The 26,598-nt window shown below is 41.3% G+C and overlaps 1 protein-coding gene and 1 long non-coding RNA gene across 5 annotated transcripts in view; one reads left to right on the forward strand and one right to left on the reverse strand.

The window, feature by feature from the left end:
- The window catches only part of LOC143832380 (uncharacterized), a 299,119-nt gene that overhangs the window by 30,467 nt on the left and 242,054 nt on the right, over positions 1-26,598 (reverse strand). The gene's annotated exons all lie outside the window — the stretch shown is intronic.
- On the forward strand, positions 2,440-24,926 carry CLK4 (CDC like kinase 4). 4 transcript variants are annotated; one of them, XR_013229227.1, is made up of 14 exons: positions 2,440-2,575; positions 3,616-3,743; positions 6,675-6,888; positions 7,949-8,039; positions 8,401-8,467; positions 11,640-11,756; positions 11,844-12,010; positions 12,108-12,202; positions 14,527-14,656; positions 14,901-14,983; positions 16,925-17,004; positions 18,118-18,233; positions 18,926-19,013; positions 23,787-23,804. XR_013229227.1 is itself a non-coding variant. In XM_077326677.1 (13 exons), the coding sequence occupies exons 1-13, from the start codon at positions 2,573-2,575 to the stop codon at positions 23,931-23,933; spliced, it is 1,410 nt and encodes a 469-aa protein (XP_077182792.1). In that variant the 5' UTR covers positions 2,440-2,572; the 3' UTR covers positions 23,934-24,926. The 4 variants fall into 4 exon arrangements, 3 of the variants coding, with proteins under 3 accessions (XP_077182792.1, XP_077182793.1, XP_077182794.1); XM_077326677.1 differs by lacking the exon at positions 18,118-18,233 and having other exon boundaries at positions 23,787-24,926; XM_077326678.1 differs by lacking the exons at positions 18,118-18,233; positions 18,926-19,013; positions 23,787-23,804 and adding an exon at positions 18,497-18,919.

The following is a 26,598-nucleotide window of genomic DNA, read 5'->3' on the forward strand; positions in this document are numbered from 1 at the left end:
CTCTGTTTCTTACCCATCCTTCATGACACACAGCCAAACCATAGCTGTCTTACTGAATCTTCTTTATAGGACCACACTGGGAGAAGACTCAGAAAGACATGTGATGTTTGTTTCTTTTAAACATTTGCATGCTACCTTTCCACTCAGTTTAGAGCAGGCATTCTCAGCCAGGATTTTATATTTATGCAGAACTGGGAGGAATTGGTTGCCATGTAATCTCCCCCTAAGAAGAATCTCCAGTCTGATTTTTCCCTTCTGTATCTGAAGACATGGCTCTGGAAACCAGGAGGTCTGCTATTTTAGACTTGATTCTCATTAATAAGGAAGAACTGGTGGGTGAGGTGGAAGTAGTGGGCATACTTGGTATTAGTGACCATGTGATTTTGGAATTTTCAATTGTGGGAAAGAAAAAAACCTTTACCTAGTCAGATGTATAGACTGGACTTCAGGAAAGCAGATTTTAACAGGCCTAGAGGTATGTTGAGTAGAGTTCTGTGTTCAGTAAGACTTAAAAAGACTTAAAGAGGGCTGGGAGTTTTTTAAAAGTGAAATACTAAAGGCTCAATCACAAACAATTCCCTAGAGAAGAGAAGATGGAAGGAGTCATTTAGGAAATGGAAGGAAGGTCTTATTACCAAGGAAGAGTATAAACAAATAACCAATAATTGTAGGGAGAGTGTTAGAAAAGCTAAAGCTCAATATGAGCTTAGGCTAGCAAGAAGTGCTCAACATTGCAAAAAAGGCTTCTTTAAGTTATATTTCAAGTAAGAAAAAAAATAGGGACACAGTAGGACCACAGCGAGGACAAGAAAGCGAAATTATAATAGATGAAGAGAGGGCTGAACTGCTTAACTCCTATTTCTCCTCAGTCTTGTACTGTGCGGAAAATAGTGCTAAATGTGGCAAAAACAGAATCAGAATACAAGATGATCTTGATGGCTGGTCTAAACTGAATAAAATGAAATTCAATAGGGACAAATGTAAAGTTCTGCATTTAGGTAGGAAAAACCAAACATACCAATATAGAATGGGGGAGATTTGTCTTGGCAGTAGCATGTGTGAAAAGAATCTAGGATTCTTAGTAGACCATACATTGAACTTGAGTCAGCTGTGTGACTCGGTGGCTAAAAAGGCAAATGGGATTTTGAGCTGTATCAAAGGGAGTGTCGTGTCCAGATCACAGGAGGTGATGATACTGATTTACTCTGCTCTGGTTTGGCCTTACTTGGAATACTGCATTCAGTTTTGAGCACCACAGTTGAAGAGGAATGTAGACAAACTGGAGCGTGTCTAGAGGAAGGCAACAAAGATGGTGAGGAGTTTGGAGACCAAGATGTATGAGGAAAGGTTGGGGGAGCTTGGTCTGTTTAGCCTGGAGAGGAGACGACTGAGAGGGGATCTGATAGCCATCCAAGTATTTAAAAGGGTGCCATATAGAGGATGGAGCAGAGTTGTTCTCTCTTGCCCCAGAGGGATGGACCAGACCCAGTGGGATGAAATTAATGCAAAAGAAATTCCATCTAAACATCCGGAAGACTCAGCCCATGTCCTGCAGAGAAACCCAAGTCAGTGGAACACGTTCTCCTCTTTTGTGAGCAACATAACCATCTCAGAGAACAGGGGGCGAGGAAGATTCACAGTCCTGAAGATTCAATAGTGCCTGATTATCTCATGTATCCTTTAACTTCTTCTGAATCCATTATTCCATTGATACAGAATCTTGGGCCACCTCACCCAATATAACACAACCGTCTTAATTTTCTCTCTCCAATGCAGCCCTTAATAAGAGAAATCTTGACAGCTCACCTGGAGTTCTGAAAGCCAGCGAGGGTTGTTTATTTCCCACAGATTTGACCCAATACGTTTCTTTCCCTTTATATTCCCCCATTTTACAATCCCGGTCTTTTTTGCCTCCAGAAGACCCATGCTGCTCCCACAGTCTAGCCTGCTTCTTCCTCATTCTCCATTCACTCTGATACTCCTGCGTGTCCTCAGATAATGCACATGAAAGTTGATGTCTTGAATAAACCTTTGTTGGTCTTAAAGGTGCCATTGGCCTCAAATTTTGTCGTGCTACTTTAGGCCAACACGGCTACCCGCTTGAAACTCGTAGAGCGGGAAGGGGCGTCTGGGAGCTAGGTTACACGCTACAAACGATCCTAGGGAAAGTGGCTGGTCCCAGTTACTTTTCCTAGTCTGCCAATCCTAAAGAACTGGCTTGCATTCTGACCGCAAGACCGAGCCTAAGATGTGGCACTTGCTGCGCCTAATGGTGCTCCGTTGTTTACCTCCAGGCTCTCGCGCTCCGTCTCCCTTTCCCTCCCAGCCAAACAGCCTGGCCCAGCGTCGGACACGGGGGACAAGGGCTGAGACGCTTCGCAGCCGGCCCTCAAGGGGGCGTGGTTTACAGTCCTGCTTTCGTTCGCCTATAGCTGCTAACCGCCATGCGCCCGTGTGACGTAATCGCGCTGCTCCTGCCAGTCAAGGGGGAAGGGGGGAAAAGAAGCGGAGCCGCCATTTTGTTTGTTTGTATGCAGAAGGAGAAGGCGGTCTTCTTCCTTGATAACCGTCGATGGTAAGTATCGGAGGGCTTCCCTGGTTCTTTGGGGAACGCGGCGGAGTGAGGTCTTTTGTCCGGAGCCCCTGTTGTTCCCAGTCGCCCGGCCTCTGACGTCCTTCCCTGAAGGGGTTCTGCAGAGACTCTGCTGCAGAGGAAGAGGCGAGCTGCAAGCCTGCATCCTCAATGTCCCCACTAACCCTGGTTGGGGTTGCAAACTCCTGCTTAGGAAATATAGAGAGACTTGGCGCCGTAGGAACGCAAGGAGCTGGCGTGGGAAGGGATGTCAAACAGCCTGCCCTCCGAAGCCGCCGTTTCCTGTATAGGGGAACCGAACGCTCTAGTTGGAGATAAATTGGTATCTGACGCGGGAAGCTTTTTATCCTGGAAAGCTTGTACCCGCGATAATCACAGCATTCTAAATATACAGAATGATAATCCATTGCCAGAAAAGCATATCAGTCCCTGGGTTTCAATTTTTGTTAACAAAAACATTGGGGGAATAAAATTAAAGGTTAATGGCAGACACTTTCTCAATTGTGAAAAGAAGTAAATACAAGAAAATTGTTTCTAGCCCCATCCATCTGCATGTTTAGGATGCTGTTTACTGATTTGCTACTAATTTACTTTCTCCTTATATCTGTAATCTTAAAATCCCTGTTCCATGGTTTGAGGAAGTGTGCATGCACACAAAAGCTCATGCCTTGAATAAATTTTTGTTGATCTTATAGGTGCCTTTGGACTCAAATTTTGTTGTGCTACTTCAGGCCAACATGGCTATCCAATTGAATCTGTGATCTGGAGTATAGTTCTGAGTATTCATTAGGACAGCCTCCTTACACTATTGTAGTTAATAATGGTATATATCTCTTTCTCAACAAGTCTTCATGCATACTTATGTCTGTAAACACTTTTCACAGGTGACATATGCATGTTAACTTGGAATCAAGTCATAGTTGTATCGGAAGGGCATGATCTCAAGTAATTTGTATTATATTGCATAATTTATTTTTCTCAATATTTTAATTGCTAAAGCATATTTGTATTTTTTGTGATAGATGAAGCATTTAAAAAGAGCCCACAATTTGGATGAAGAAAGGAATACAAGGAGTCAAAAGCGCAGAAGAAAGTCTTACAGCAGTGAAAGAAATTACAAGCACTATAAATCACATGAAACTGCTGACAGGTAAATGACTCCTTATTAATATATTATTAGATGTTCTGATATTATCTAATTCTAGCCAAATCTTGTGTTGGCTAGAATGGTTGATTATTTGGATTTTTGTTTAAAGGAATGATTGTTAAGCAACTTATAGTTTGTAATGTATATCTCCTGCCTGTTTAGTTCAGCAGACAAATATTTCAAAATTTGACAATTCACAGACAAATTTTTGTTGGGGCTTCCATTGTGTTACCAAATTTGTTTAGCTTCAGTGGGGCTTGGTTTTTTGAAGGGATGACCACTATATTCTGCAATAGGTTGCAAATAGGAGTCTGGCTCTGTGATGGGTTTTGTCTGTGAGTTTTTGATTTCTGTTGTCATTTTAACCTGTTGTTTGTTGCTTTAATCAAGCCTGAAAAGACAGTGTCAATTTAAAATTTAATTTTTGGCCATCCAGTTTTATGGCAATCCTGTAGCATTTTCAAGGTAAGAGATGTTCAGAGTAGGATGGGAACAAACCGGTTCTTGAGCCAAAATTCAGCACAAACTTGGCTGAGCACCACAGGTCCGCAGCTGACTTGTTAGATTTAAATAGCTGGGAGCCATTTCCGCCTAACATCTAATGGGTGCTACCCAAGGGACATTATGATAGGCCAACACAAATAAATTGGTGATCCTTGGCCTAGAAGAAGTATGTCTGGCCTCAACCAGAACCGGGATCTTTTCAGTCCTGGCCCCAACCTGGTGGAATGAGCTCATGGAAGAGCAAAGAACTTGGAACTAGGTCAGTTCCACATGGCCTGTAAGACACTGCTCTTCCACCAGGTATTTAATTGGGGGGCAATGAACAGCAAGGCAACTATAATTAAACATCACTTGGACTCCCTCTATATAAATCCCACTCCAAACTGAAAATTGAGATGCTGTTAAAGAAATACCTTGGCTATACAGCTGGTATGACTGTTCAAAGTTTTGATGTTATATGTAAATTATTATTTATTATATGTATTTTGTATGTTTTATATATGAAACAGTGTTGGAAGCTGCCCCAATGATTGAATCATTAAACCTATCAGTTTTGCTCCCCTCCCCCCTCTTCAAAGTAGGGGGAAGCAAAACAGACCAGAGACCCTGAACCGGAAGATTTAGGTTCATGTCAATCTCTAGTTCAGAGGTGGTTGGCTATTGCCTGCCTCTGTATTGTGACTGTGGTGTCCCACAGAAGTGAGACTGTGCTAGCCTGGCCTAGCCAGATATGGGCTAGTTTTAAATAGCAGTATACAAATTATAGTTTAAAAGTGTCATCTGCTTTTCAGTTGTTATTTCTATAGTATTTACATCCTGGGTTGTTTAATAATAGATTCTGTGAAGCACACACACACTTTCATCATAAGAACATAGGAAGTCTTATAAAAACATTTTGAGGGGGTAAGATAGGCTTTGGGACTTTCATGTATATCTTTACTAGATTTGTTTAAAGATGTATTTACTATATTTCTTTTATTGAGTTAAATAGAACTCTCAAGAAAATGTACACTTTTAAAGTCTGCTGATGAGTATTATAAGACATCTACTCTTATCTTTCACCTTGGCGGGAGATGGGAAAAGTTATAGTCCTGTAACCTTATTTGAATACTGGATAGCAGAATAGCAGTCTTTCAGAACTGGAAGGTGGTTAAATTATTTGTCAACAAAAGGGAAAGTGGCATACAAGAGGTAGGATTATTTTCTTTGTAAGTTTTCAGTGCACTTATAAAACTATACCAAATATTTTGTATAGGGCTCTTTAAAAAACGACTTTGTGCTATGGATATGCTAAGATTTGTTGTCACTCCTGTTAATAGTGGTGTCAGTGAGATTCTCTGTAATTGGATCTGCTGTTCCTTTCTGGCCAGCCCCTAGGCTTCTTGATTAAGGCCTTTCTGGAGTCACCTGTGAGTTGAGCCACCAAAGGAAATGTGTCCTGTTTGAGTTGGGGCACTTTTTTTCCTTGTTTGCTAGATACAGGCGAGTGAAATAGATTTCCCAGACCTTCTTTTACAAATTATCATCAACCTGGTTTAACATACTTTTTGACGTCCATTTAAACAAAACATTTTTAATGCCGTGTTAGTTTTATATGATGAATATATCCAGAGGCTCCCCCCCCCCTAGAAAAAGCAGTTAATTGAATTATTTGATTAGGGGAAAAAACAGTAAATGTACTTAATGTAGTATGAAGGGAGGGTTGTGTGTGAGAGAAATAAATGCTTCCTTGGGATATTTGCAAAAGTTTATTTCAGCTTTGGGAATGCCAAAATTGACAGACACAGTATCCAGTCTTTGTTATTAAGAATGAAACAGTGCATTTATATAAATTGAAGGTTTTCTGCATATTATATTAGAAATTCTTCTAGTGCAAAAACGTTATGTTACTCTTCATTGTTTAGAGTGCTTTTTGGTCATACTGAAGCTTGTCCTATTCACTGGTATCTGTTTTGCTCAATTAAGGACTGCTTCCATGAGTAATTCAGCACATGAGAATTATTGTCATTGGAAGGATTTGGTTTGTGCTTTGAAATGTGACCAGGTGAGATGGAGTGAGAGCTCAGAACAGGTACTGATACTAGGTTAACCTGGTTTAGGTGGTCCCTCTTCCTTAACAGAAGGTACAATTAATTGTTTGTGGCTTTCTGGATCCTGTGACAGAGTAGATATGTACTTCATTTTTGATCTCTCTCAGTATTTGTGCACATTATTTTGATAGTGGTATTCAGTTTTTTACAATGTTGTGTGAATGATATGAATTATTTCTAGGTTAAACAGGAGTCCAAGTCTAAATTTAGTCGGCTTATATTTTGGGTTAGCTAGCTTGCATAACTTACTATTATGTGTTCTGATAAAGTGTGTTGAATGGTGGGAGAATTTAATACATGTATGTATGTATAAAATATAATATGTATAATGTGTTTTCAGTTATTACTTGGATAATAGATCCATGTGTGAGAGAGACCATAATAATCGGACATACATTGAAGAATATCGAAATGACTTCTCCGATGTAGATGACCACAGGAACCATCACAGAGATTATGAAAAGAGCCACGGCCATCATCAGAGCAAATCATCTGGCCGAAGCAAGAGAGGTAGTCATAAAAGAAAGCATAAGAAACATCATCAATCTCATTCGGTACGTGCACTTATATGCTTGGTTAATAAACTTTATTAGAAGTATTGAGTTTCTTTGTGGAATATTAGGATGTATGGGAATTTATAACAAATAATTAAACAGTTGGAGAATGAACTTAGATATTTGAGCACCTTTGTATAGTCAGTGATGATCAGCACATGGGTTTTCACTACTCCTAATTTGTCCAGAACTTTGGAAGCTCAAATCATTGTTAAATTGGGCAGTTATTTCAGCTACAGCTGTTAGAGCTGTAGACAAGCAGTGCTATCCCTTGAGTTAAGTTTTACAGCACAATGAAGTAACTTCCATCCCGAATGACAGGGTAAGTACTTATTTGAATGAAATCAGGATATTAAAATGTCATGTGTTGACTCAGTAGATTAGTTTGCATTAAAAGGTGACAACTTAATTTGTTTTCACTTTGCCAACTAGTAAGGAAACCAGTATGAATTTTCTTTAAGCATGGTCAGTACTAATATGTATAATTTCACTTTAAGATAGTTTGAGGCTCAGTGGTACTTGTATTTTCCAGCAAGGACTTTAGAGTGTGGTTTGCATTTTAAACATACTAAATATTTCATTGTCCTGTGTATGAAATAAAAAGTAGATTGCTTAAAAATTCAGCTGTTGCTATTAATAATTGACAGCAATTATTTTTAACATTTCTACTAGCTATTCAAGGAGCTGTGTCCAAATTGAAACTTGATAAAAGTGGACTCATAAATGCAAGATAGTTTTTAAATGGCAAGTTTTAACATTGAATACTGAAACTGCGGTTGCTATTAAACCAGTATTGAGAGACAAAATTCTGTTGTGTTTTCTGTTGTTTTATCACTATTAAATATTTATCTGAAAATCTGTTCCTTGCCATGTTTTTCTTCTGTAACATAAACTGTGCCCTGTGAATTTCTGGGGACTGAATTTGAAATTGCTCCTGCCAACTGTTCGTGGCCTGGTGTATAACTGAATGCCTGAATATCCCTGCTGAATGAATTGCGTATTCTACTCTGAATTCACTCTGATATATTGATTGGCTGGACGAACTTGGTGCCGTTTCCAGAAGAGCCACCGAAGGAAAAGATCCAGGAATATAGAGGATGATGAGGAGGGTCACCTGATCTATCAAAGTGGAGACGTACTAAGAGCAAGATGTATAGAATATTTTTCAACACTTTCTTTAAAAAAAACTTTCTGCAGAAAAATCAGTTTAGAATAGTATGTTAGAGGAGGATTTGGGAGGGGGGCTAAGGAACCTTCATTGCTCTTTGTGTTTTGTTTTTTCTTTGTATTTTTTTGCATTTCTTTCCCCAACCCTTACACTTAACTATTCCTGTTCAGATTCTAAATAGTAAAGTTTTAAATTAGATTGATAGTTAGATAACAGTTTAATGACAGCTTTCCAATACAATAATACATTCAAAGGCAAGGACTAAGTTAACATTTTTATGACGTATTTTAAGTAGCATTCATTTTTATTCAACTAGTTCAATAACAGCTGTCTTTTTTTTTTAGATGAAATTATTTCTACTTTAGGTGAAGGTGCGTTTGGAAAAGTAGTGGAATGCATTGATCATCAAATGTAAGTATTCTGTATTTTTTTAATTCAAAATAAATTGGCGAACAATGTACGTGTTACTAATCCTCCCATGTTCAAATGAATCATAAGCTTTTACAGTTTGTTTGTTTTTGGACTTATATCCTGCCACTTTCAAGAGACTCGTGGCAATTTACAATTATAAAATCTTATAGACCAATAACCCACTCCCCCGACAAACCCCGCAAGATTGGCAGCCAAATACCCCCCAACATTGCAGGCCCTGTGGAACTGATAGCTCTGTCTCACTCACTTTTATGAGTGAGACTACAGTTGTTTGGATAGATGCTAACTAAAGATAATATGGCTATTAGAAATCATAATGATTGTCTTTTTTATTTTGTTTAAACCATTTTCTTCTTTCTGTTCAATTAGGAATTCAGAAAACTTCAGGCCACAAAATGTAATCAAACAAAAACATAAAAATGCCCCCGCCCGAATTCCATCTACAAAAATCAAACATAGGATCCAAGCCTTTTTAGATAAATGTTAGACTAGGATTTAGTAACTTTTAGATTGTGTTCAAAGCAGAGGGGACAATTACAAATTCACATGACAAAACAACAATTTTATTTCTTGTTTACCTGTTGTTGTTGTTGTTGTTGTTGTTGTTATTATTATTATTATTACATTTTATTTATATCTCCCCCGAAGGCTCGAGGCAGCTCACATAAAAACCCCTCCCTTAAAATCCATAACAATCACATAAAATTACAATAACCAATTAAACAATAACAGCAATAGATGGCAATACTAATCATCGAGTCTCCGCCACCTCAGCTACAGGGAGGTAGAGGAAACTAGTACTCACTCACTACTCCCAGTCACCCAGCTATTTTCATCTCATGTTAACTTAATTGGTATTCAGGAAATAAACGTCACCAGAACAGCTAACATACATTGTAAGTCAGAGGTCCGCAACCTTTTTCAGGTTGCAGACGGCTGCCAAGGGCTGGGGGGAGAGAGCAAGCGCACATTTGTGGACCTGCCACGCACGTGCGTTTGTGTCCGGCGGGGGCGCAAACGCGCATGTGCAATAGTTGCATGCATACGCGACAGGTCCGCAAATGTGCATTTGTGCCAGCGCTGTGCTGGCTGCTGCGCTGGCTGCTGCGCTTCCCTCTCCCCCCCCCCCCCAGCAAGAAGCTTGCTGCTTTGCTTGCGGCCTGGTGAGCTTCTCGCTGCGGGGAGAGGGAGCCGCTGCCGAAGCCCTCACGGTCAGTCACCGGGCTGCAGACCGGAGGTTGGGGACCACTGTTGTAAGGTATTCAGAGACCAGCAGTGCTAATGTAATCATAGCTGCTCCAAGCATAATGTATACTGTAAGACAGCTATTTCAAGCTTAGAGCTACTTCTTGATTTACTATAAGCAGGCTGGGTTTAAGGATTTGTGGGGCCCCTACACCAGGACGAGTGGGGCCCTAGCAGAGCACAGCTGGTGCTATTCTTTTTGCTGCACAAGTAACAGTGGGGCACCCTTCTCAGGGATAGTTTGGAACTCTGTAAGCAAAAAAACATTTACTAGTATTATCCTGAACTCTAAACTTCCTTAGCATAAAAAAGAAACCAGCCTATTTCGTTTTTTATTTGAGTATGCTCAGGGACTGTCATCCTCTTTGAGGGCTTTAATTCCAGTTCCAGAGCATTAATGTAATGCTCTGGACTGTAATGTAACTGCTATGACATGAATATGCTAAGTGGCTTTTGGAATTCTTGGCCTACCCATGTCTGACTTGAAATAAGGTATGGTTAGCAACACTCCCCAAAATATTTTGTAGGACTCTCTTGCTGATTCGAATGAGCAAAACCTGCGAGTTCAGAACTATTCCAGCGCAAAGCATTTTGCAGTTTGGTTTTATGCAAAAAGTTGGACAACTAGCCAACAATATTACTTTAATATACAGTATTTGCTGGTGTATAAGACTACTTTTCCCCCCTGAAAAACATGCCTCCAAGTGGGGGGGTCGTCCTATACGCTGGGTGCACTTCAGTTGGGATAGACATAGCTGCCCATAGTGGCCCATAGTACTGTAATGTAATGTAACAAACTCTATATTTTGAGTGGAGATGTTGGGGGGTTGTCTTATATGCCCAGTCGTCTTATATGTCCAGTTGTCTTATATGCTGGCAAATACGGTAATTGATATATTTTAATTGTATTTGTTTTATGTTGTGATTTATATCCCGCCGCTCTTGGTAAACCGGCTCGCAGCGGGTCATACTAAAACCCCCAAAATACAGTATTAACCCATTAAAAACCCCTATGTTGGTGACAAATCAATCCCATGGCCCTAACTAAAAGCTTAAAACCAGTCACAGGGCGAGCCCAGAGTGCCAACCCCTTCTCCACAGCGATCACCGGCTAGTGGGGGCATTCAGTCTCACACTTCTTCTCTCATCCAGGGGGATATCAGATCTTCCTGGGCTGGCCTCAACCTGGCAGAAGAGCTCCATCTTACAGGCTCTGTGGAATGTCGAAATCTCCTGCAGGGCCTTCTGCTCATCTGGGAGCTCGTTCCCCCAGGTCGGGGCCAGGACCAAAAAGCCCTGGTCCTGGTTGAGGCCAACCAAACTTCCCTGGGGCCGGGAATCACCAGCAAGTTACTGCCTGCAGAGCTCAAAGCCCTGCGGGTGGCTTATTACAAACTTTTATATAATATTGTATCCCACCTAATAATGCTTCATTTTAACTAAGTACAGAGAGTAATAGTTAATAGCAGATGAGAACAGTAACTTATATTTCAGAACTTTAGTTGAGATGCCAGTGAGCATGACCCACAAAGAAGCAGTTAGTTCATCACCTTCCCCTTCTCCAGGCCTAAATGGTAAATTCCCTTCAGAGATATAGCTGCAATTCTGGATCAACTTTTTGATTGGTTTGATGATACAACTTCTAATAGCTGTGCTTGGAATTGTGATATCAGTTTTCTAAGCATTTAATTTTGATAATACTTCCAGGGCAGTCATTAGTTATGGCCTTTTATGTGGAATTCAACTACAACAAACAGATTTTACAGGTATTATTAGAAAGCATATGTCATCAAAAAGCATTAGTCAATGTAGGACTCCATGTGACTAGTATGATATTTAAAAGGGTAGCTAATCAAAGGCTGGAGTTGAATGCAAAACGGCAAGTAACTAATACTTTATTCCATAGGAGAGAGATGCATGTTGCAATAAAAATTGTGAAAAGCGTGGGTAGATATCAAGAAGCTGCTCGTTCAGAAATCCAGGTATTAGAACATTTAAATGCCTTGGATCCTGACAGTACATAGTAAGTATAAATTAGAATAAGAATACTTTGTTATATTATCAAGTGTCTGATTATCTTACACAGTTTTTGTTGCTTGCTTTTCATCAGCCGCTGTGTACAGATGCTGGAATGGTTTGATCATTGTGGTCATGTTTGCATTGTGTTTGAACTACTGGGACTCAGTACCTATGACTTTATTAAAGAAAATAGCTTTTTGCCCTTTCGGATTGAACTTATTAGGAAGATGGCTTATCAGATTTGCCAGTCTATAAACTGTAAGTATATGTAATATTTTTTAAATTCTGCAGAACCAAAGATTTTAGGGAACAGTGTGGATATTAACAGTCTACCATGTTTTTTTTCTTTTTACAGTTCTACATCACAATAAGTTGACTCATACAGATCTGAAACCTGAAAATATTTTATTTGTAGAGTCTGATTATGTAATAAAATACAATGGTAAAATGGTAAGTTCATTAATTTATTACTGGTTCCCTGAAGAATTTATTTGGGCAGTTTTAACTCTGTAGTTTTCTTTTCAAAGCAGAATCCAAACAGCTTACAATATTAACATGCACAGAATTCAAACCCCATCAAATTTCACAGAATACAAGTTACCTAACAGAAATATCAGCCATTAGTAGCAGGGTGGTAATACCTGCCTTTGATGGAAACAGTTTCTTGCTAGGCAGGCACTTCCCTCTTTGCAGTCTTTGTATTTTGTATATCTTTGATGGGCGAACATGCTGCATATAATAATTTTAATCAAATATTTGCCTTGTCAGCGTACATGAGTCATTGAAATGCTACATTTTATTTGAGTCTTTGGGATTCATATGTACTTTGAATGAGTACCTAATAATGGATGGATTAGGCACTGGTTTCAGATTGCCACTCAGTTATGAAGTTCAGTAAGCCTGTTACACTCTCAAGTTAGCCTACCATGTGAGATTTCTGAGAGGGTAGAATGGAGGAGGAGAGAACCTATGCTACCCTGAGCTCTTCAGAAGAAAGGAGAGATGAACATTTTATAGATAGTAAAAGGTAACTGTTTGTTTGTTTATTTATTTGATTTCTATACCGCCTTTCCATATGGCTCAGGGCGGGTTGCATACAACAAATACAACAACAACAATCTAAATAACACATTTTCAGTGATCTTAAACAACTACATAACAGGAAAAGAACTTAGCTAAAGCCCTTAGAGAGGTCAGACTGGTTCACACCATGGAGGGGATGTCTGCAGGGGACCTGTGGTCAGTCTCAGGAAAATGCCTGAGCTCCCTTTTGCAGGCCCTGCAGAATTGGAGTTCGGACAGAAGCCCGATCTCTTCAGAGAGCCCGTTCCACCAGGTGGGGTCCAGGACAGAAAAAGCTCTGACCCTCGTTGAGGACCAATGTACTTCTTTGGGGCCAGGGATCCGCAGCCAGTTGGAGGTGGCGGAGCGTAAAGCTCTAAGGGGTATAGGCAGAGAGACAGTCTCTTAGGTACACTGGGCCCAGACCCCATATGGCCTTGAAGGTAAGAACCAAAACTTTAAGCATGATCTGGAATTCAATTGGGAGCCAGTTGAGTTGTTGAAGTATAGGCCGGATGTGTGATCTCCACGGTGTATTGGTGAGAATCCTGGCCGCGGCATTCTGTACTAGTTGTAGTTTCCGGATCAAGAGTAGGCCTGCATAGACCGTTGCAGAAGTCCAGTCTAGAGGTGACCGCCGCATGGATCACTGTGGCTAGGTGTTCTGGTGCCAAGTAGGGTGCTAGTAGCTTGGATGGCGTAGGTGGTAGAAGGCCAGCCGCACAATCATTTCTCCTCCCCCCCTTTCCTAAGGAATATCTATCTATCTACCATCTTCCCGCTCCTAGCAGAGCGGAAAAAATATTTTGTTAAGGACACCAAAGGTGGGCCTTGTCCGTGATGAGGAAGGGTGCCCATAGGCCCCTTCCTCTGGAATGACAATGGGGGGGCCCAGTCGGCAGGCGCTTTACGCCTCCCAATCCGCCCCCCTGCCTTCTCGCCCGCAGCCGCCGCCATTACTTCCCTCTTCTCCACCAGGCCAGGTCGCCGCCTCGCCCCACTGCCACGGCCTCACCGCCGCCGTACAATGAGACTCTACGCGGCCCCAGGTAGCCGGCGATGTGGGGGGGAGCCACGCCACGCTCTGCCACGCCTGCATCGGGACCGCCGACTCCCGAAACCCGCCCGTGCCACCCCCGCCGACTCCCAGGCTCCGCTCACCCCCCCAACCACGACCGCACTGGCCCCGCCGACTCCCTGCTAGCGCCCGCTGCATTAACACTGCAGTGGGCTTATTTACTAGTATATATATATATACACTATTTTTTCCCTTTTAAAACACTCATGCTGCTTATTGTATCCCTAGTCTGAAAAGTTTGAAAGCTTTCATTACTGTGAAATCCTGTAATCATAGTGATATAGCTGGGGGATTCTCAGAATATCTTTTGGAGGTTAATGCCTTCTATTTGGGCTGCTATTATATCATTTTCTTATTAGAAACAGATGTGCCTGCTACAAACTAAGTTTACCTAAGATAGGGTCAGTGAAAAAGGTATTAAATTTTGCTGGCTCCATGTCCATGAACAATAAAAGTAACAGGTCAGATTTAATAAGCTAAGAACTTGATTTGTTTAGTCTTTAAGTTGAGAGAAGGTCGGTACTGGGGATGTGTTTTTATCATGGATACTAGATATTTGGAAGATTCTGGAAGTGCAGCTGTTGGGGGAGGTTTTAATGTTTTTTGGCTGACATGTATTTTGACTTTGTTACAGAGACAGGATGAGCGTACACTGAAAAATACAGACATTAAAGTTGTCGATTTTGGAAGCGCAACGTATGATAATGAACATCACAGTACTTTGGTGTCAACAAGACACTACAGAGCACCAGAAGTTATATTAGGTTAGTAGAGCTGAAATGGATGTCTTCATTTTTTAAATTTCTAGCAGGGAATGTGATCTTACAAAAAAAGATATTTATTGTTTTTAAATTAGTTAAACGGTGGTAGTTTTGTTCATCAGTGATTCTAAAAGTTCAAAATAAACAAAATGTTTAGGTAATGAGATGAAGATGATTGATAACTCATGAAATTGCAGCCTGAATATATCATTATAAAATAACTTTTATTATGTATTTTATATTTTAGCACTAGGATGGTCCCAGCCTTGTGACGTTTGGAGCATAGGATGCATTCTGATTGAATATTACCTTGGTTTTACAGTGTTTCAGGTGTGTGTATATTGTTTTATTTTGGGACTTCTCCTAAGTCCACTCAGAAGGCAGCGTCTACATTGTGTACAACCTGAACATTTACAGTTGCCATCAAGGACTGCCCCACATTGAGCATGCTACAGTTGTCCAATCTTGAGGTTACAGGAGCATGAATCACTGTAGCTGTATTAACAGGGTTACAAAGAGGGAGACCTTTTAAATGAGATGTAGATAATAGAAAACACTTGGAGTTGTAACACTGATCAGTGTTTAAAACAATACTTGGTTATGGTTTTACTTGTTCAGCTTGATACAATTCAGCCCATGAACAACAGTTCCATTAAAAAAAATCCCAGCAGCACCTCAGTCTTTTCTGACTTAGAATCATAGAATCATAGAGTTGGAAGGGGCCATACAGGCCATCTAGTCCAACCCCCTGCTCAATGCAGGATCAGCCCTAAGCATCCTAAAGCATCCAAGAAAAGTGTGTATCCAACCTTTGCTTGAAGACTTCCAGTGAGGGGGCACTCACCACCTCCTTAGGCAGCCTATTCCACTGCTGAACGACTCTGACTGAGAAAAACTTTTTCCTGATATCTAGCCTATATCGTTGTACTTGAAGTTTAAACCCATTACTGCGTGTCCTTTCCTCTGCAGCCAGCAGAAACAGCATCCTGCCCTCCTCCAAGTGACAACCTTTCAAATACTTAAAGAGGGCTATCATGTCCCCTCTCAACCTCCTTTTCTCCAGGCTGAACATTCCCAAGTCCCTCAACCTATCTTCATAGGGCTTGGTCCCTTGGCCCCAGATCATCTTCGTCGCTCTCCTCTGTACCCTTTCAATTTTATCGATGTCCTTCTTGAAGTGAGGCCTCCAGAACTGCACACAGTACTCCAGGTGTGGTCTGACCAGTGCCGTATACAATGGGACTATGACATCTTGTGATTTTGATGTGATGCCTCTGTTGATACAGCCCAAAATGGCATTTGCCTTTTTTACCGCTGCATCACACTGCCTGCTCATGTTTAGTTTACAATCCACAAGTACCCCAAGGTCTCGTTCACACACAGTGCTACCTAGAAGCGTATCCCCCATCCAGTAGGCATGCTTTTCATTTTTCTGACCCAGATGCAGAACTTTACACTTATCTTTATTAAATTGCATCTTGTTCTCATTTGCCCATTTTTCCATTGTGTTCAGATCTCGTTGAACTCTGTCTCTATCTTCCGGAGTATTTGCCAGTCCTCCCAATTTGGTGTCATCTGCAAACTTGATGAGTAGTCCCTCCACCCCCTCATCTAGATCATTAATAAATATGTTAAAAAGTACCGGGCCGAGCACCGAACCCTGAGGTACCCCGCTACTCACCTCTCTCCAGTCTGATGAAACACCATTGACAACAACTCTTTGAGTGCGGTTCTCTAACCGATTCCCTATCCACCTAACGATCTGAAAATCCAGATTGCAGTCCTTCAACTTATCCATCAGAACATCATGGGGAACCTTGTCAAAAGCTTTACTAAAATCCAAGTAAATGACAAGTAAATCCAAGACTTGAATTATGGTTTGTTATATAAACTACATAAACTTTGCCATCCATATTACCTGTATGTCTAAGTGTTAGAATTCAGGAAAATAGGGGTAAGAAAACATAAATTTGTATATGAGTACCACAACCTGGATGTGACAGGCAGTCACTCCCAGATGATACTATGCTTGAAATCTATATATGGATCTTGCAGCATCCTGCATGGTTTGTTCCTCTTGCGTGCTGCCAAGTATTTTGCCAAGGGAACACCAGAATCCAGAACACCCTGCTTAAAGCCAGAGGGTTCCTCCCACCCTTTTTTTGATTGAAAAAGCCTTTTAGACTACTGTGTATGAAATTTATTGCAGCTTTGATAATATATGAGAGTATATTGCATATTATGATCATGATGATGATTGTTTCTTTTCAGACACATGATAGTAAGGAACACCTGGCAATGATGGAGAGGATACTGGGGCCTTTGCCAGTGGACATGATTAAAAAATCAAGGTGTGTTTTTAATTGTGTAAATAATTCCTTAGTAATCCATTTGGTCAGAAGTTGAAATGTTTGTTATATGTAAATGCAGAAGAACAACAGGAGGCACTATAGCTACCTTAACAGCAGCACAAGGCATTGGTCCCCAATGTGGTGTTTGTGGAGATCATGCATAAAGAGGGGATCAGAATTAGCATGGTGGTGGTGGATGAAGTAAGGAAGAAAATGAGGAAGTCATGACCTTTTTTACATCGCCACTGTGTTTTAAAAATTCTTTTCTTTTGACATGCTTGGCTGTTCCTATGCTCCAAATGGCTCAGTCCCATTAGATCTTGAAAGCTAAGCATGGTTGGCCCTTGCTAGCACTTGGAAGGGTGACTTCCAAGGAATTCCAGGGTCATGACACGGGGCAAGCAATGGCATCCCTTGCCTGGCAGCCAGACAATCTTAGGATCTCCTGACTATTTTACACACATGCCATATGACAGAGAAATAAATAATACCCTGATTTCTTTCGTTTGGACCCAGCACAAGGATTTTTCAAGGTCCATGCAAGAATCCCTGGTCTTCCCAGCCTCCCCCCCTTCCCGGTTTATTCCTAAGGTCACAGGACCCATGTGGAGTAGCACACACGTGTGGCAAGGAAGAAGGAGCAAGCATCTTTGCTAGGGCTTACTAGCTACATAGAACTGTTTGCTACTGAGGTTTAGGGTAACAGTGGATTTCAGAGTCACTAACAAAGAATGCTGTTATAAAATATTTTTAAAATTTGCATGCACTGATTTTTATATCAGAATAAGGTTAAACCTGAAGATGATATAAGATTGGAATTTCTGCCATATGATAGGTTAATATGGTATTGCTATATAATGTACATTTTTTTAAATTAAAAGGATGCAGTTGTCAACATTGTCTTTAAAAAAATTTTTCTAGTTGGACTACAGTTTTGTTGCTGATCATTCAGCTTGATGAAATTTAGGAAGGGAGCTTAATGCTGCCCCTCTGTTTTTTTCCTCTCAGCTTAAGAGTAGCAGTGGGTTTAGAAGAATGTAAATCTGTCTAGGATTGTACTGTTGTTCAATCAGTTTAAAAATGATTTTTAAGATTTCCCCTTGTTTCGTTTAGAATCATAGAGTTGGAAGGGGCCAGACAGGCCATCTAGTCCAACCTCCTGGTCAATGCAGGATCAGCCTAAAGCATCCAGGATATGTATTTGTCCAGCCACTGCTTGAACACCACTGGTGAGGGGGATCTCATCACCTCATTAGACAGCTCTTTAAAAATTGAATTATAGATATTGTTTAGAAGAAGCAGTGCCACTGGATCCTGGTGCTGTCTGTTTTACCTTTCAAGTGTTGTATTTAAGCATACATAGAATATTGATTATTAATAATAATAAACTAAGTAGGTGACAGTCCTGTTTTGAAAGGTAGCAAGTGTAACAGGCAGTTGAGGGGGGGGAGCGGACAGCACTGAATTCTCTTGCTCCTTTTTAACATTACAGCTCCTAGATCCATGGCTGGCAAAGACTGTGTTTTAGTCTTGGATCTAAAAGCTCTAAGCAACAAAAAAAGAAAAAGATTCACAATGGTCAGAGAAGACCGTATGAGGAAAAAGAGGAGGTGATTTTTATATCCCACTTTTACTACCTGGAAGAGTCTCAAAGCAGTTTACAATCACCTTCCTCTCTGCACAGCAGACACCCTGTGAGGTAGGTAGAGCTGAGAGAAACTGCTATGAGAAAAGCTCTGACAGGACTGTGACTAGCCCAAGATCATCCATCTGGCTGCTAACCGGAATATTAATCTGGAATAAACCAGATTAGTGGCTACCATTTGTAACCACGACACCAATATGCCTCTTTTTGAGATAAAGAGATGAGCCATGTATCAAAAACAGAGCAAAAAGTTAATTTAATTTATTTCATACACAGGAAGCGATACTTTTATCATGACCAGTTGGACTGGGATGAACATAGTTCTGCAGGTCGCTATGTTAAAAGACATTGCAAACCATTAAAGGTAATAAGCATTCTTATCTTTTTCCTTTTGATGTTCCTTGCCCAATTGGTGTATGGGGCATCACTGAACACTACTAACATTTCTCAAATAGAAAGGATACAGTCCACGTTTTTAAGAACAATACTTCAAGTGACAACATATCTAATGTTACATTTCGGGTTGAGACAGGAATTGTCACAGTGCAGATCAAAAATGTGGATTGTCATGTTTTTGTACTGATTAAAATTGCTTCCTCCCTCCCAAAGCCTTTATTTATTTATTACTGTTGGATTTGTTTGTCCCTCCATGGCTAGTAGCTCTTAAAAGAAAACTAAGCTCTTAAAATCTTCCACAACAACTGCTTCTGTCTTTGGGTTATGTATGAGCCAAAGCTATGGTTCAGTTGTGAATGCTGGAGGTGGAAAGACAGCATGATTTAAATAGGACCAAAAATTTATTTTTGATGTAACTCCTAATAATTTAGTGCTGATGCCCTACCTTTTCAGTATTACCAACTCATAATATAGAAGAGCTTTTATTTTACTGTGTGAAAATGCTCTCCCATCAACACTTTCAGAGGGAAAAATTTTAAAGATCCTTTACAAGAACATATGTGCATCTGCCAAGATAGAGATGGCAGAACGTATGATATTTGAATGTAAGATTTACAGTCAAATTCGGCAAGAGCTCATGGCTCCCATTAGCCAGAGAACCACCAAACTTATGAAAATACTCTCAGACAGGAACTGTGAGCCAACTCTTAAAGTTGCCAATTTTGCCTGGTTTGCTATTATGATTAGACTAGTGGCAAAGCCTGTTCGTAAGAACGGGCTTTGAAAGGGTCACACCCAGGGTGGCAGCGAGGCTTTTCCAGGCCTTTGGGAAGTGCTCCCTCTCCCCCGACCCCCACCTCGGCCGGATGGCTTCCCAAAGAGCTTGAAAGCACACCCGGGCCCTCAGCAAGGTCTTTGTAAGCCTTTGGGACCTCCCACTTGGTCGGATGGCTCCCCAAAGTACTTGAAAGCACTCTGCAAGGCCTTTCCAGGCCTTTGGGAAGCGCTCCCCCCCCCCCCCGGCTGGGCCTCTTACCTGGGGCCCTGCAAGAGGAGCGACATAGTCACAGACTGGCTGGCTCTAACAGCCAGGCAGTCTGTGAGGCAAGGAGTGAGGGCTTGGTGAGGAAGGGCGGGAGCTGTAGGGGCAGGGGCAATCAGGGTGCAGCTGGCTGCACCCTGATTAGCCCTGGAGAGGCCAGACAGTTGGTCCCCCGAGGCTGTTTGTTTCACAATTATTGTTGTTGTTGTTGTTATGTGCGAAGTCGTGTCCGACCCATCGTGACCCCATGGACAATGATCCTCCAGGCCTTCCTGTCCTCTACCATTCCCCGGAGTCCATTTAAGTTTGCACCTACTGCTTCAGTGACTCCATCCAGCCACCTCATTCTCTGTCGTCCCCTTCTTCTTTTGCCCTCGATCGCTCCCAGCATTAGGCTCTTCTCCAGGGAGTCCTTCCTTCTCATAAGGTGGCCAAAGTATTTGAGTTTCATCTTCAGGATCTGGCCTTCTAAAGAGCAGTCAGGGCTGATCTCCTCTAGGACTGACCGGTTTGTTCGCCTTGCAGTCCAAGGGACTCGCAAGAGTCTTCTCCAGCACCAGAGTTCAAAAGCCTCAATTCTTTGACGCTCAGCCTTCCTTATGGTCCAACTTTCGCAGCCATACATTGCAACTGGGAATACCATAGCCTTGACTAAACGCACTTTTGTTGGCAGGGTGATGTCTCTGCTTTTTAGGATGCTGTCTAGATTTGCCATAGCTTTCCTCCCCAGGAGCAAGCGTCTTTTAATTTCTTTACTGCAGTCCCCATCTGCAGTGATTTTGGAGCCCAGGAAAATAAAATCTGTCACTATCTACATTTCTTCCCCATCTATTTGCCAGGAATTGAGAGGGCTGGATGCCATGATCTTTGTTTTCTTGATGTTGAGTTTCAAGCCAACTTTTGCACTCTCCTCCTTCACCCGCATCAACAGGCTCTTTAGTTCCTCTTCACTTTCTGCCATTAGAGTGGTATCATCTGCATATCTGAGGTTGTTGATATTTCTCCCTGCAATCTTGATCCCAATTTGTGACTCCTCTAATCCTGCATTTCTCATGATGTGCTCTGCATACAAGTTAAATAGGCAAGGCGACAGTATACAGCCTTGCCGCACTCCTTTCTCAATTTTGAACCAGTTAGTGATTCCATGTTCAGTTCTCACTGTTGCTTCCTGACCTGCATATAAATTTCTCAAGAGACAAATAAGATGCTCTGGTATTCCCATCTCTTTAAGAACTTGCCACAATTTGTTGTGCTCCACACAATCAAAGGCTTTAGCATAGTCAATGAAGCAGAAGTAGACATTCTTCTGGTACTCCCTAGCTTTCTCCATGATCCAGCGTATGTTGGCAATTTGATCTCTAGTTCCTCTGCCTCTTCGAAATCCTGCCTGTACTTCTGGAAGTTCTCTGTCCACATATTGCTGGAGCCTAGCTTGTAGGATTTTGAGCATAACTTTGCTAGCATGAGAAATTAGTGCAATGGTGCGGTAGTTTGAACATTCTTTGGCATTGCCCTTCTTTGGGATTGGAATGTAAACTGACCTTTTCCAATCCTGTGGCCATTGTTGAGTTTTCCAAATTTGTTGGCATATTGAGTGTAGCACTTTTACTGCATCGTCCTTTAAGATTTTGAATAGTTCAACTGGAATGCTGTCACCACCACTAGCTTTATTGTTGCTCAGACTTCCTAAGGCCCATTTGACTTCACATTCCAGGATGTCTGGCTCCAGGTCAGTAACTACCCCATTGTGGTCATCAGGGATGTTAAGCTCGCTCTTGTATAGTTGTTCTGTATAATTTTGCCACCTTTGTTTAATCTCTTCTGCTTCTGTGAGGTCCCTACCATTTTGGTCCCTTATCATACCCATCTTTGCATGAAACGTTCTCTTCATATCTCCAATTTTCTTGAAAAGATCTCTGGTCCTCCCCATTCTATTGTTTTCTTCTATTTGTTTGCACTGTTCATTTAAGAAGGCATTCTTATCTCTTCTAGCTTTTCTCTGGAATTCTGCATTCAATTGGGTGTATCTTTCTCTTTCTCCCTTGCCTTTCACTTCCCTTCTCTCCTTAGCTATTTGTAAAGCTTCCTCAGACAGCCATTTTGATTTCTTGCATTTCTTTTCTTTGGGATGGTTTTAGTTGCTCCCTCTTGTACAATGTCGCGAACCTCCGTCCATAGTTCTTCAGGCATTCTGTCTATCAGATCTAATTCCTTAAATCTATTTGTCACCTCTACTGTGTATTCGTTGGGGATATGATTTAGTTCATACCTGAGTGGCCTAGTGCTTTTCCCTACTTTCTTCAATTTAAGCCTAAATTTTGCAACAAGAAGCTCATGATCTGAACCACAATCAGCTCCTGGTCTTGTTTTTATTGACTGGATAGAACTTTTCCATCTTTGGCTGCAGAGCACATAGTCAATCTGATTTCTGTGTTGACCGTCTGGTGATGTCCATGTGTAGAGTCGTCTCTTGGGTTGTTGGAAAAGAGTGTTTGCTATGACCATTGTATTCTCTTGACAAAATTCTACCAGCCTGTGCCCTGCTCCATTTTGTACTCCAAGGCCAAACTTGCCTGTTATCCCGGTTATCTTTTGGCTTCCTACTTTAGCATTCCAATCCCCCATGATGATAAGCACATCATTTTTGGCGTTGCTTCTAGAAGGTGTTGTAAGGCTTCATAGAACTGATCAACTTCATCCTCTTCAGCAGCAGTGGTTGGGGCGTAGACCTGGATCACTGTGATGTTGAATGGTTTGCCTTGGATTCGAACTGAGATCATTCTGTCATTTTGGGGATTGTATCCCAAGACTGCTTTTCCTACTCTCTTATTGATTATGAAGGCTACTCCATTTCTTCTGCGAGATTCTTGTCCACAGTAGTATACCTGATGGTCATCTGAATTAAATTCACCCATTCCTGTCCATTTTAGTTCACTGATTCCTAAAATGTCGATGTTCAGTCTTGTCATTTCTTGTTTGACCACGTCCAGCTTGCCTTGATTCATGGATCTGACGTTCCAGGTTCCTATGGAATAAAAATCTTTACAGCATCGGACTGTCTTTTCGCCACCAGTTACTTCCACAACTGAGCGTCCTTTCGGCTTTGGCCCAGTCGCTTCATTCATTCTGGCGCTACTCGTACTAGCCGTCTGCTCATCCCCAGTAGCATATTGGACACCTTCCGACCTGAGGGGCTCATCTTCCGGCGTCATATCGTTATGCCTATTGGAACTGTCCATAGAGTTTTCATGGCAAAGATACTGGAGTGGTTTGCCATTTCCTTCTCCAGTGGATCACCTTTTGTCAGAGCTCTCAGTTATGACCTGTCAGTCTTGGGTGGCCCTGCACGGTATAGCTCATAGCTTCACTGAACTACGCAAGCCCCCTTGCCACAACAAGGCAGCGATCCTTGAAGGGGGTCACAATTATTAAGAGGCACCAAATGGATAAGATAATCCTGTACTAGCCCCAAAAAGGGAGTTGTATGATTATTATTTTACTACATTGTATTAATCGGCTAACTCTATAATCCTAATTACATAATTTTATTGTCATTACTGTGGTTTTATAGGAAGATTTATTCCATTTGTTTTATTCTAACATAAGCATTAATCCTTATACTGTATATGCTATATGATATTCTGGTTAATGACCATAATGAATGAATTCATTCCTTCAATTCTGTCTCTCTTTTTCCAGAAATTTATGCACTGCCATGATGAAGATCATGAGAATCTTTTTGACCTCATTCGGAGGATGTTAGAATATGATCCAGCCAAGCGAATTATTCTAGATGAAGCCTTAGAACATCCTTTCTTTGATGCCCTTAAAAATTCCTTCAGTTGATCTTATCCTTTGAGGAGATGATTCAGACTGTGTCAGTCAGCAGCTAATGTGAGATTTTCATGTATGCTTGAGACTTTGTAAATTTATTTTGTACAGTTGATTCTGTAAATATGTCGATTTTGTATTTATGCTACGGCTGTTGAACAGTTTCATAACTTTGATCATGGATTGTTGTAAATATTAAAATCATTTTTACAAGTAATTGCTTTTAAAATTTAAGCTGCTACTGATATTTTGCATAAATATTCATACACAAGATTTAAGGTCACCATTATACATCTTGATTGCAAGTGTTTGGGGATTAAATTCAGTATTTAGATTAGGTACATCATTCAGGCTTGGCATTAGGCATATTTCCTTAATGTTATGCTTAAGCAGATTTATTTTAAAAATACAGTATTTTAGAATGCTAAATATTTGACATGAAATATATTTTCAATATTTACTGCCTATTACAGAACATGCTTATCAGCCATTTTATTCATTGGTTTAAATCCTGCAGACCATTTTCAGTGACAAGGGACTGGTGTCCATAGAACAGAACTTCCTCACTTCTACTAAAACTGTAACCTAATCACCCTCAGCCCTGAAATACTGCTCCTAACAGCAATGGGAACCATAGGCCAAGATTCAGAAAAAGACTCAGTGGCCCTGAAAGGAGCTGTTGCATGCTCTCAGAATTGCTGTTCACTCCTTAATTTGGGATATATGTACATCCATGTCAATGTGCGGCATTCTGTTTACCTAATTTTTATTCTGCCTTTGGCTAGGAGCTGAGCTTCCAAGGTAACATGAAGCATACAAGCTATATAAAAGTGTAAATTGTAATGGTATTTGGAGATTACTCCACATAATGGTTCATAATATGTACAATATCAGTCATTTTAAAAGCACAGTGAGATTCCACTGAGGCTGAAGAGGTAGATTTTTTCTCATAAGGTACAATTGTGTTACTATTTATCTAATAAAAATAAAAATCTTATAGCACAATCATTTTAGAAACTGATCATAAAGTGTTATAACTTCTACAGGGCTATATGATGATCTATCTGAATTCAGTTATTTTAAAAAGTCTAATGGTATTTGAGAACACTTGAAGGAAGAGTAACAAATGAAACACATCCATTTTAAAAATTAATGTTAACAGTTAAGAGACTTTTAGTTAATTCTGTAATCATAAATACATTTTATATGGAAGTAAATCCTACTAAAATGGTATGTGGGGGGTGGGGTGAGGTTTATGAAGTTAACGTATTCAGGAAAAACTAATATTTCAAGAACAACCAAAACAATGTAAAAGTTTTGAATTCTCAAAAACTATCAGGTTTATGGTTTCCTTCCTTAAGAACCAGACACAGAGGGTTGCTATAGGGGAGGAGTTATCTGACCCCTTCATACTCCCATGTGTAGTATTGCAAAGGGTAATACTCTTTCCATGCTTTTAACATCTATATATGCCCTCTGGCCCAGTTGGTAGGGGGCTTCGGGCCAGGGTGTCACCAATATGTAGATGATACCCAGTTCTACCTCCTGATGGACGAACAGATGCGTGCCCCTCCCCCAGAAACATCTGCCAGTTTGGAAGCAGTGGCTGCATGGCTCAGGCAGAGTCATCTCAAACTCAACCTGTCTAAGATGGAGGTCCTATGGCTGGGAAGAAGGGGACAGGATCAGGAAGCGCATCTTCCCTGCCTAGAAGGGGTACAACTTACACTTGTGCCAACTTCCAGGAATTTGGGGGTGATCTTTGATGCCTTCCTGTCTATGGAGGCTCTGATCACGAAGGTAGCCCAGTTTTTTTTCCCACCTACACCAAGCAATGCTGTTAGCACCCTACCTGTCTTTGGAATACTTGGCCACAGTGATCTATGCAATGGTCACTTCCAGACTAGACTTCTGTAACTCACTCTATGCAGGCCTTCCCTTGTCGCTGACCTGGAAATTGCAATTGGTACAAAATGCAGCTGCAAGGGTCCTCACTAGGTCATCTTGAAGGGCTCATGTTTAGCTTATGCTGCGGCAGCTGCATTGGTTGCTGGTTAGCTTCCGGATCAAGATCAAAGTTTTGGTTCTAATCATCAAAGCTATATGCAGTCTGGGTTCTGCCTATCTAGGGGACCGCTCATCTCCTTATGCCCCTCACAGGGCTCTGTGCTCTACGGGTATGAATCTGCTGGTTGTCCCGGGACCCTGGGAAGCACGCCTGGCCTCAACCAGGGCCTTTATAGTCCTGGCCCTGACCTGGTGGAATGAGCTCCCAGAAGAGCTGAGGGTTCTGACAGCTTCCTGAGTTCATCAGGGCCTGTAAGACGGAGCCCTTTTGCCAGATGTTTGGTGGACGCCTGGGTAGTAAGATCGAGTTCCACACTTTTGGAGCCTGTAGCTCTCCACCTCCCCCCAGGCCAAACATCGCCTGTGTCATAGAGCAACAGTGACTGCTATTAGAAGGGTTGAGGGTTCACATGGGAAATGTAGATTGCCACCATTGGTTGCATTGGGTTTTTTTATGCTGATTTTTATGTTTTTATGTAAACTAACACAATCCAGCTGGGCTGAGAGCAGGGGTCCAGAAATACAATAATAAATGTTTAAAAGACCTGGGCTGGGGTGAAGACCTTCGTGTCTACTTCCTGTATAGCAGTGGTCCCCAATCTTTTTATCACCG

The sequence above is a fragment of the Paroedura picta genome, chromosome 3, assembly GCF_049243985.1.
Source record: "Paroedura picta isolate Pp20150507F chromosome 3, Ppicta_v3.0, whole genome shotgun sequence".
NCBI lineage: Eukaryota > Metazoa > Chordata > Lepidosauria > Squamata > Gekkonidae > Paroedura > Paroedura picta.